General features: G+C 48.3%; 1 protein-coding gene across 1 annotated transcript in view; it reads left to right on the top strand.

Moving 5' to 3' along the window:
* Positions 1 to 424: 424 nt before the first annotated feature.
* Positions 425 to 12,093, top strand: part of KCNMB4 (potassium calcium-activated channel subfamily M regulatory beta subunit 4) — a 31,846-nt gene continuing 20,177 nt past the window's right edge. Inside the window, exon 1 of the mRNA XM_074942057.1 lies at positions 425 to 1,524. Within this exon, the coding sequence (XP_074798158.1) occupies positions 1,189 to 1,524 (336 nt within the window). The 5' untranslated portion in view covers positions 425 to 1,188. The remainder of the gene's footprint in view (positions 1,525 to 12,093) is intronic.

Below are 12,093 nucleotides of genomic sequence, written 5' to 3'. Positions count from 1 at the left end.
CGTGCTTCGGGCGACAGAGCTCAGCGCCCTCAGCCACCTGCGGGGGTCGGTTTAGGTAGCTGGCCGCTTTACCGCCTCGGCGCGCCACTGAGATTAGGCGTCAGGCTCAGTGTCTTCCCGGCGCCCGGGGGGAGACATTCTCGTACCCACGCTGATTGCCTAGCCCAGGGCAGGCCGGCTGCTCCCAGCTCGGGTCAGTCGAGGGCTCAGAACTGATAAGGCCCCGGCGACGGAGGGCTGCCCCCGCACTAAGCGCGAGGATGCTGGTTTCTGGGCCCGGGCTCTGAGGAGCTGCGCAAGGTGGCGCCGCGCGCTGCTCGGGGGGCCGGGCTCAGGCGCCGCCGCGGTGAGCGCGGGGCCCGCTCTGTCTCGGGGGCACGCGCCGAGGCGCGGGCTGGGATTGGAAGCGGGGTCCCGCTCCAGCGGGAGCGCTCGGCACACGTGCGGCGGGGCGGGGCCGGGCTCTGAGCCCGCCCGGCACCGTCGCCGAGCGGAGCCCTGAATGAAAACCGAGTCTCGGCTGAGTCGGCTCCCCACCGGCCCCTCTTAGCGCAGGGCTGGATGCAAGCGAGTTACCCCCTCACGTGCGGCGCTGATCCCGCCGTCTCCGCCGCCCTCCCCCGCTCAGAAGCGCCTTTCGATGGCATTAATCCGGAGCAGTAATCAGGCGCTTCCTGGAACACGTCTCCGGGGGCAGATAATCCCGGGCCAAGCTGTCCCTAGAGGAGATTGCCTCGCTCGGGGGCGGGATCAACCGGCTGCCGCGGATCAGCGGGGTCACTTCTGAGCGGGCGAGTCTCCCAGCCATGAGGGGCTGCTGGGGGAGCGGCGAGCTCACTCCCGCTAAGCGGTTTATCTCCCGGCAGATGTTGTCAGGCTCCCAGCCAGCGCCGATCATTGGCGGAGGGAGAGGCCGAGAGGCCCGGGGAACGGGAAACACCTCTCGCTCGGGGGGAAGAGGAGGGGGCTTGCACTGGTGACTGGCACCCTCTGCCTTGCACCATGCGGCGGGAGTGAAGAGTTGCACGGCGGCGTCTCGCCTCAGCAGGGGAGCTCCGGACCCCAGCTGAGGGGAGCTTGGCAGCTGGAGTGGAGGAAGTTTGACTCCGATCGCCCCCTTTTCCTCTCACACCCTCTGCTGTTTTCGCTGCCAGGCTGGGGCAGCGCTTGCCGGTGGTCTAGGGGGAGATGGCGAAAATCAGGGTGTCTTACGAGTACACAGAAGCCGAAGACAAAAGCATCCGGCTCGGCTTGTTCCTGATCGTCTCCGGCATCGTGTCGCTCTTCATCCTGGGTTTCTGCTGGCTCAACCCCGCTTTGCAGGATTTGCAAGGCAAAGCTGCCAACTGCACGGTGCTCTCGGTGCAACAGATCGGGGAGATGTTTGAATGCACGTTCACGTGTGGCACGGATTGCAAGGGCACCTCGCTGTACCCCTGCCTCCAGATCTACGTCAACAACTCGGAGTCCAACTCCAGGGCGCTGCTGCACCAGGACGAGCACCAGCTCATCACCAACCCGAAGGTAAACTTGCGCCAGGGAGAGAAGGGCAGGGGGAGGCCCCGGGGCGCCTGTAACGTCCCAGCTGCGGAGACGGAGAAGCCAGCCCGTGCTTTGGGGTTTGGCTCCGAATCCAGGGGATGGGGGGTGGGGAACTCACGGACACTGGATCTAATGGTCTGAATAGCAAAAGCAGATCAGCCACTCGCGTCCTATTGCCCCCTCTTTGTTCCGGCTGTGCCGCCGCCTGTTGCTAGAGCCCCGCGCTGTGAGTATCTAACTGAGGCGCTGCAGCCTTTGGAGCTCCTCCTCCCCGCCTCCCGTAGGACAGCAAAGTTTTACCTCCAGAGTTAACTTTATTTCCTGGATAAGCTCGTCACCCGGTCTCTGGCCGCTCCTCTTCCCCGCCCCGGCATGAACGGACCTGCTCACAGGTTCCTTGAAAGGGATCACAGGTCTAATAGAAGAAGAGCCTGGAGTTTTTTCCCCCTTAATGTTAATCGTGTCCAGTAAAAGAGCCAACAATTGATGGGAGCTTAGAGCCGCGGAATCCATCAGGCTGCGGGGATAGCAACGCCAAGCTTGTGGTTAAGACCCGATCTTCCAGGACCTCCACGCTCGGCCAGAGAGAAACACGATCTTCATGCTTTTGCTTAAAGTTTTTGTCTCTTACATTTGGTTCCTGCTTGAAAGTTCCTGATTTAGATTAGCTGGCAGGGCATAGTGTGGTGTGATTTATAGCTGTGTCTCAAAGCTGCAAGTCTCCAACGCATTGTTGTGCATAAGAATACCATTGTGAATGAACAAGGGAGTGCCGAATATTCAGGGGGGATATAGTTACAGGCGTATGTGAATGGGTACACAACACTGAGCATGGAAGCCTGGAAGTTCAATTAAAAATGTAAAACACCTAGACAAGGAACGAAGGTGGTGCATGAAGAGTTAAGTACATACGGGAGAGAGTGAATGAAGTCTGCCTACTGAAAGTCTACACTGTGTCAGTTACAAAACAAAACAAAAGTTTTACCTCAGTGCTAACGAGCATTTAGGGTACTGGATTCAGCTGTACATCAAGGGAAACGTAAGAAATTTTGAAGAAAATCTGGAAAATGTCACATGCATGAGCATGAAATTAGGGAACTCTGTCGATATTCTTTTAATGTTTCTCTTCATAATGTGGCTTAATCTAGATCCCAAACTTTTGTTCGGCAGCTTGTGCAGGGAAAGCCCCTGGCGGGCCGGGCCGGTTTGTTTACGGCCGGTCCGCAGGTTCGGCCGATCGCGGCTCCCAGTGGCCGCGGTTCGCCGCTCCAGGCCAATGGGGGCTGCTGGAAGCGGGGACATAGCTCCCATTGGCCTGGAGCAGCGAACCGCGGCCACTGGGAGTCGAGATCGGCCGAACCTGCGGCGGCGGCAGGTAAAACAAACCGGCCCCGCCCGTCAGGGGCTTTCCCTGCACAAGCGGCGGAGCAAAAGTTTGGGAGCCACTGATCTAGAGTTTTGTAATATGTACAAGCTGGGATACTTTGGGCAATCAACCTGTCTCCTGTATCTCGTGGAGCAAACACAAGAAGTCATGCTTGACTACTCTTCTTAAGCAATGGCCAAAAGATTAGAATGTCTGACGCACTCTGCAAAGGACATCTACTTCCTGCGTTCAAGAATTCTTCAGACAAGGAGAGCTGCAACAGATTTGAAATTTCTGGAAACACCATTGATGAACTAACGTTGGTATAATATAGCACTGCCATAAGTAAGTACCTCATTTTCTCAGTACTAAATTAGTTGCAGATAGAAGCTTTGAGGAACTAACCTGAATGAAAGATACAAGAAATTATGCAGAGAAGATTCAGGAGACTAAAGATTTATTACACTTGTACCACATGGACAGTATTCTGGGAGCTCCATTTAGGGATCCAAAGTTACGATTTGAGTTAAGTGAACATTAATAGAATTCAAGTTTGTTCTGCAATAATGGTCTTTGCATCAGCTAGGAAAACTCACAGAAGCCACAGTATTCATTTTAGAAGTGAAAAGAAAAGGAGTACTTGTGGCACCTTAGAGACTAACCAATTTATTTGAGCATGAGCTTTTGTGAGCTACAGCTCAAATAAATTGGTTAGTCTCTAAGGTGCCAGAAGTACTCCTTTTCTTTTTGCGAATACAGACTAACACGGCTGTTACTCTGAAACGTGTCATTTTAGAAGTGGTTATGCACCATTACTTGGCAAAAGTGTGTGTTTTCCTGACATTGCTGTGGATCCAGGTGTATGTTTGAGAGAGGAAGATTTTAAAATTTCTAAAACACCTACTTGGATTCTTTCATCTTCCAGATGGATTCTAGGATGGCACCATGGTAGATCTCAGCACTGCTGGCTTGGTGCAGCTAATCAGAAAATAGGAAATATACAGGAAAACCATGTTTTAGTTAATCTATTACTTTTTTAGTGGTAAATGGGTTTTAGGCAATTTTTGCTTGTATGTTCATAAATAACTTGAGCTTTTATGTCAAATTTGAACAAAATTATAAAAATGAGCTTCTGCTATGCCTAACATCACAACTATCAATTATTATTGCTCTTATGTATTTATTTTTACAATGCCCAAAACTGCAAGGTACTTTACAGAACAGAATCATTAGCATCTTCCCTCAAAGAGCTTATGTTTTTATTTAAGACAGCAGAAAGTGTTGTTTTTAAGCCAGCATTCCTCAGCACTGTTTGCATTCTAAATATTGCAGCAGAGAACTTGAAAGTGAAACTGACTGAATCAAAATGTAATTGCTGTTTAATATTTCACTCTTTTCAGTTTAGTAAACTAAGATGTTGAGGTACTGTTTAGATAAAATGGGGAAGGAAATTTGTTTGAAATGTGATTTGGCATTGACCCTTCAATTTTTTGTAGGTTTTTTTTGTTTTTAAAGCACTTCTTAATGAGTAAGTCAACTTTCCAGCATTCTGATTGGCTGGAGGAAATTTTGTTCAGTATAATGTATATTTATAAAAAGAAGAAAGTTCCTGAAAATCTGACAGAATTAGTTTGCTAAAAGAATGAGAAGTTAAGTGCAGAAAACTTATAAGGGCTTTAGTAAACTTGTGATATGGCTCAGCACAAAAGAGTAAACTAGGATCACAGTAGGGATGGTGCAAGGGTGAACTACTTCAGTGGATGAAGAGCTTGAGAGAGATTGACTTGTTGGGTAGCCTTAGAAATTCTTTCTTCTTGGTCTTTCTCTATTTAATAAATGGGAACAGTAATATTTAATTAGCTCAGAGGAGTGTTGTGAAGATTAGTTAATGTTCATTCAGAACTTGCAAGATAAAAGACCTAAGTATTTAATCATCCTAGGACAATGATGGAGGGAAGTAATTTGGAGGAAGGTATTAGTACACTCATGTTTAGTGCCAGTTTTTGTTTGTGCCCTGAAAGAAGAAACATGTACTATGGTCTTTTTATTTTTTCCCCCGAGACCAAATTTATAAGCAAGGAGAAAGAGGTGGGGAGGGGGCAGAAGTCAGTATTAGGGAATGTAGGGCACTAAAATCTAATAGGAATTGGATGAAGGCGTAGGAAAGGAAAGTAGCTTATTGCTATGGGCTTGATCCTCTACCTATTGAAGTCACGGCTAAAGCTCCCATTGACTTCAGTGGGGCAGGATAACACCGTATATCATAGAGTGAGACGTTAAACCATAAGCTTCTTGCAGTCCCACCAGGCTGGTTTATAGACTGACACACGTTTTGTTTAGAATAGACATTGGTGTGAGTCATTTGGCAAGGAACAAAGATGTACCTCAAACTGTTCCAACCAACCTGCTTCACCGCAGCTCCCTTTTCAGTAGGGATGTTGGTGGTCAGTAGAGCTGTGTGAATATTGGATTTTTTTGGTTCACTGTCATTTCTGAAAAATAAAAAATTTCAGTTTCCAGGAGAACTGAAAACCATTTTTTTCAAAATTTGTGGTGAATCATACATTTGAAAGAAAATTAGTTTGGGTTGAACAAAAGATTTTGTTTAGTTTTTGAGCAATCTTTAATGTTTTTAATCTTTAATGTTTTTAATTAAACAATTTCTAGACAAAATAACTTTGAATAATAAAACTAAAACGTTTCATTTTGAGATGCTTGAAATTTCAAATGAGGGGGGGAGGTTTTTTGTTTTTTTTTGTTTTTTTACCAAAACAATGTGGCAAAATCAACATGAATTTTTTGAAATGTGTGACTGTCACCAAATCTGCTTTTTTCACGCAAAAAAAAAAAAGTTTAGGTTGAAAAATTTCACCCAGCTCTAGCTGTCAGTAACACAACGTGCAAAAGAAGGACCTAGGAAAAACCTCTGAGTTAAATGTAGGCCCTACCAAATTCACAGTTCATTTTGGTCAATTTCACAGTCATAGGATTTTAAAAATAGTAAATTTCATGATTTCAGCTACTTAAATCTGAAATTGCATGGTGTTGTAATTGTAGGGGTCCTGATCCAAAAAGGAGCTGGGGGGTGTCACAAGGTTCTTGTAGGGGGGTTGCGATACTGCTTCCCTTACTTTTGTGCTGCTGCTGCTGGTGGCGGCGCTGCCTTCAGAGCTGGGGGCAGCTGAAGGCAGAGCTGCTGCCTGTGGAGCTGGGTCCTCAGTCAGCAACCACCACTCTGCATTGCTGCCTTCGGAGCTGGGCAGCCGGAGAAGTAAGTGTAGGGTGGAATGGTATGGTATAGCCACCCTTACTTCTGCACTGCTCCTGGTGGGACGCTGCCTTCAGAGCTGGACTCCTGGCCAACAGCCACTGCTCTCCAGCCGCCCAGCTCTGAAGGCAGTGCAGAAGTAACCCTGTGGCACCCCCCCAAACACACACAACTCTCTTTTGGGTTATCAAGTTGATAAATGCTGGTCCCGCCGTGAAATCTGTATGGTATAGGGTAAAAGCACACAAAAGACCAGATTTCACTGGGGGAGACCAGATTTCACGGTCTGTGATGCATTTTCCATGGCCGTGAATTTGGTAGGGCCCTAGTTATATTACATTGCAGAACACTGACTTTGCTCAGGTGTCCACAAAGGACAGCATTTTCCAGGCCCCTTTACTTGAGATGCTACCCATTGATGGATGTTATCCATTAGATAAGCAGCCCCCAAAAGGGAAAAAAGGCTTGATCCAAAGCCCCAACAAGCAGAGGTTGCTTTCATATTACAGGTTTCAGAGTAACAGCCGTGTTAGTCTGTATTCGCAAAAAGAAAAGGAGTACTTGTGGCACCTTAGAGACTAACCAATTTATTTGAGCATAAGCTTTCGTGAGCTACAGCTCACTTCATCGGATGCACACTGTGGAAACTGCAGAAGACATTATATACACAGAGACCATGAAACAATACCTCCTCCCACCTCTCAGTAGGAGAGTGCGGTGGGAGGAGGTATTGTTTCATGGTCTCTGTGTATATAATGTCTTCTGCAGTTTCCACAGTGTGCATCCGATGAAGTGAGCTGTAGCTCACGAAAGCTTATGCTCAAATAAATTGGTTAGTCTCTAAGGTGCCACAAGTACTCCTTTTCTTTTTTCATATTACAGCTACTGTTGAAATCAGAAGAGGCAATCCAACTGGAACTCTCATCTTAGTCCAGGGGTGGGCAAACACTGAGGGCCACATCTGGGTATGGAAATTGTATGGCAGGCCCTGAGTGCTCACAAAATGGGGGTTGGGGTGCGGGAGGGGGTGAGGGCTCCGACTGGGGATGCGGGCTCTGGGATGGGGCTGGGGATGAGGGGTTGGGAGTGCAGGAGAGTGATCAGGGCTGGGGCAGGAGGTTGGGGCGCGGGAAGGGGGTCAGAGGTGCAGGCTCTGGCCAGGTGGCTCTGTGCGCTGCCCTGTTTGCAGGCAGCGCCCCTGCAGCTCCCATTAGCTGTGGTTCCCAGCCAATGGGAGCTGCAGGGGTGGCGCTTGGGGCGGGGGGCAGCGTGCGGCGCCTCCTGGCTGCCCCTACGCATAGGAGCCGTAGGGGGGACATGCCACTGCTTCTGGGAGCCCCAGCACACATGGAGTGGGGCAAGCCCCCGACCCCGCTCCCCAGCAGGAGCTTGAGGGCTGGATTAAAACATCTGAAGGGCCGGACTTGGCCCCTGGGCCGTAGTTTGCCCACCCCTGTCTTAGTCTATCAGTGCACTGATTTGTTAACTTTTGGTAAGACCCTCTTTTTCCTCTGCTCTCCAAGGCTGTTGAGGAGGTGGTTGGCTGAGGTGGTATGTTGATGGGCAACCCATTATTTGGTTGGTGATTTTTAGTTTATGGGGATAGACAGGCAGAACATTGTATGGGCACCTATAGGTGTAGTTTAGAAACTTGAAGAAACAAATAAATATACATCTGCATATTTGCTGTTACAAGTTTTTAACTAATATTGTCATTAGTTTTCCTTAACAATTGTATCACATCTTAAGCTTCATTAGTCTCTTATTGTGGCATATAAGCTGCTGCTGATTGACGGTAATTTACTAGATGAGACTGTAAGAGTAGAACATATATATTTGTCATAAGTAAATTCTCTAGTAATTTAATTAAACTAAACTTAAGGCATAGAAGGAAATGCACTTCAATTATTTTACCTACTTTTAGAAACTCCTGTCAAAAACCAAAACAAACAAAAACCTGAGTTTTTGTCTGGCATAATAGTTTACTTTAAAAGCATAGGCGTGTGCACGGGGTGTGCCCAGGCACACCCTAATCAGGGCCGCCCCAAGTGCAAAAAAAAAAAAAAGGGGGGGGCAGCCAGACTGCTGGAGTTGGGGGGCGGGGGAGTCTGGGGTAGGGTGGACCCCAGCCCGGCTTCTCTTTTCCGCCCCTGCTCTCCCCTGTGGGGGCAGAAGCTTGGTGGTGCTGCGCGCCCCAGGCTCTGTCCTGATGCTCCACGGCAGGCAGCCAAGCTCCTGCTTCAGCAGCCAGCAGCCAAGCTCCTGCTTCTTCCCCCAGCGTGCTGCGTACTCGCCCCTCCTCCTCTCACTCTATACCTGCCCCTGATCAGCTGTGTGCGGGGGCCGGGGGGAAAGAGAGGAGGAAGTGGAGAAGAGGTGGGGGCAGGGCCTTGGGAAAGGTGGTGGAATCGGGGTATACCCTCTCCAGCCCCCTGCTGTGAACCGCTCAGGGCAGGGGGCTGGGAGCACCCCCATGACCCCAGCCCCGACCCCTGCAACCCCCACACCAGCCCTCTGCCCTGACTCCTGCATTCCCCAACCCCAGCCCTGACTCCTGCACCCCCTCACACACTCCAGCCCTCTGCCCTGACTCCTGCAACCCCCCACAACCCCAGCCCTGACTCCTATACCTCCACACATATCCAGCCCCCCCACACCCCATGCCCTGACTCCTGCACCCCCCCACATCCGCGCCCTGACTCCTGCACCCCCCACAAACCCAGCTCTGACTCCTGCACCTCCACATATACCCAGCCCCCCACACCCCATGCCCTGACTCCTGCACCCCCCCACATCCGCACCCTGAGCACCAAACAGGGAGCTCCTGTGCCCTCCTGCCCACATATCCACCTGCACCCCTCGCACCAAATGGGAGCTGCCCCAGGTAAATGCTCCACACCCCAACCTCCTGCCCCAACCCTGAGCCCCCTCCCTCATTCTAGCTCCTGGCCAGACCCTTCACCCCAACCCCCAGCCTGCTCCTGCACCCTAACTCCCTCCCAGACCCTGCATCCCCAGCCCTGTACTCAGTGCACCCCCACCCTCAGATCGGTGCAGAGAGAGACAGAGAGAATGGGCTAGAACCAGGGAGAAGGTAGGTACCCACTCTATGTGGGCAGGAGTGGGGGGGATCCTGTTTACCCCCTCCCTAGCCCTGCTGCACTTGCAGTTTACCCCCAGCCCCTCCCTTGCTCCACGGACCAACCCTAGCTCCCGCCCCGCTGAGCTTTTGCCCCCAGCCCCTGCCTTGCTCCAGTCAGCAGGGACTAATCCTCCCCCCATGCCCCATTGTGCTCCCCTGGCCCCTGCCTCACTCCAGCTGGTGACCAGTCCCCCCCCCATGCCCCACTGTGCTCTTGCCCCTGGCCCCTGCCTCGCTCCAGCTGGGGACCAGTCCTTTCCCCCGTCTGTAGTATGAGACAATATATTAATGTAATGTTTAAGAAAAGTTTTGTAAATGAGTTCTAATAGTTCATGGTTTAGGGACCCAATCTTATGGGGTTCCACAGGCTTCTGTATAGATTATTTAGGTTAATCTTTCTATCTACCCAGTGGGACTCAGTGCTAAGTCTAGAAGATACCATCAGAAGTGCTTAGTTGTGCAGTTGTATTATGCAATAAGCGCCGAATTGCGTAATATAGATGTTGTAGAAATATATAGAAAGCCCGCATTCACTCGCAGCATGCGTCCCCACTACTGTGGCGCCACTTTACCATTGGTCCTCCCCTCCCCCTCTGACTACTATTCTAGAAAATTCTTTGACCTATATAAGCAGCCGCGTGAGGCGTGCCCAGCACAGTGTCTACAGTGTTTGTAATCTTTGTCGCGTGTACTCTACTGAAATAGCATAACAAGCCCGTTGCTTTAAGTTTTAATTCAATCGTATGATACTCCCTTTTAATTTTAAAATATGGTTCGGTTCGTTGTTAATATAAGAAAAGGAGCAGACAAACTGAATTATAATGAATGTGCTGATAGTAGTGCAAATACCTCGGACTCCTCGGTTAAGAACTTACATGAAGATAATGCCGCCACCAGTTCCAGTGCGTGCAATAAACTGAGTAATGACCAACCGAGACAGACTTTGTCTCTTAGTTCAGGTCAGTGTAGTTCCTATTCAAAGCCATCAAACATTCCATCTGATGACCCAGTCTGTGATATTCCAAAAAATAGATTAGAACGCCAGTCTCGATTATCTAGAGGTCCTTATCAGCCTAGATTGAGTATGTTTCCTAGAAGTAAAATGGGGAATAAACAAAGAAGTTTTCAGTCTGATTGGTATGAAAAGTATAGGTGGTTAGAATATAGCCCATCAAAGAACGCAGCATTTTGCTTTTACTGCCGTTTCCTCTCCTCTAATGATGCAGCAAACAAAGGTCACACTGATCCAGCATTCATTGATAAGGGATTCAGAAACTGGCATAGGGCTAACGAATGTTTTAAAAACCACCAACTGTCAAAATCTCATGTGTTGAGCTATTTTTCATGGTCAAGTTTTAATGAAGGGAAACCTATTGTTGGATGAGAGCAAGCAGGCTTATCTGTCTAAACAAGAAGAAGAACGGTGCCATAACCGAAGTGTAATGGAGCGACTGATTGACATTGTTCTGTGTTGGGCAAAAGGTAGGAGACCATTCAGGGGTCAAAGTGAAAAAGCTGACAGTTTTGAGAGAGGTTTATTTCTAAATCTTGTCAATATGCTCCAAAAATATGATCCTGTAATGGCAAAGCATGTGCAACAATCTCCTCGAAATGCTACCTATCTGAGTAATTATATCCAAAGTGATTTAATTGTAGTCTTGCACAATGTTGTGCAACAAAAGATTTTGTCTTCACTAAATGGAAAAATGGTCTCAATAATTGCCGACGACACTACTGACTGTGGACACCATGAACAGATGTCCATTGTGGTGCGGTATTTTGACAATGAAAAACATAGTCCAGTTGAACATTTTGTGTCTGTTCAGACTGTTAACAGTTGATGTTCAGTCTCTTTTTGGCCAGTTAAATGACGTCCTTGGCATTCTTAAAATTGACTGGTCATCAGTGATATCTGTCTGTTTTGATGGCACATCTACTATGTCTGGATGTACTGTGGGAGTTCAAATGAAATGTGAAGAAAGAAACAGCAAAATACTCTATGTACACTGCTATGCGCATTGTTTGAACCTTGTCCTAGAAGATGCATGCACTGCAAGTAAACAAAACAGAACTGTCTTTGATTTTTTTCATGTTATTCAGACTCTCTTTATGCCCTCATGGAGGGGAGTCCTGTGCGACATGCAGTAACGGAGAAGATTTCACAAGAAGTAGGATCCCAGTTGAAGACTTTGAAGTCCCTGTCAAACACATGCAGAGCAGAAGTAGTGGCTGCTGTAAAACAAAACTACTCCATCATTTTATAAGCTTTACAAGAGATTATTGAAACAACTCGCCTTGCTGATGCTAAAATAAAAACCAAGGGCTTTATCCATGAACTACATTCATTCAGGTTCATCTTTGCCCTTCACATGATGCACCCTATTCTCCAGATGGTGGTAAAAGTGAGTAAGGCTCTTCAAGCTCCAGATCTCAACTTACTTACTGCAATGACAGGGGTGATAAGCCTTGTGTATCTCTTTGGCTGTGATGAGAAGTGGCCCAGAATATTTTCAATCTATTTTCAATGACAGTGTGAAAATGTGTGTAGAGAATGATATATCGATTCCTCCAGTTAAGAAGAGAAAAACGTCCACTCGTATTGATGATGCATTTGAGTCCCAGCATCACTTTGATACAAAAGAGGAGCAGGAGAGAATAACTTCATTTTCCCCACTCCTAGACTCCAAATCACTGGTCAGTGCTGGTAATCATGAACAGGAGACTTGTAAAATTGTGACTGCAATGGAAAAACTGTTGAGCTTAGACATTGGCAGG

The sequence above is a fragment of the Natator depressus genome, chromosome 1, assembly GCF_965152275.1.
Source record: "Natator depressus isolate rNatDep1 chromosome 1, rNatDep2.hap1, whole genome shotgun sequence".
In the NCBI taxonomy this organism is placed as follows: Eukaryota; Metazoa; Chordata; order Testudines; family Cheloniidae; genus Natator; species Natator depressus.
Note: the sequence above shows the minus strand (reverse complement) of the source record. Positions and strands in the feature narration are given on the sequence as shown.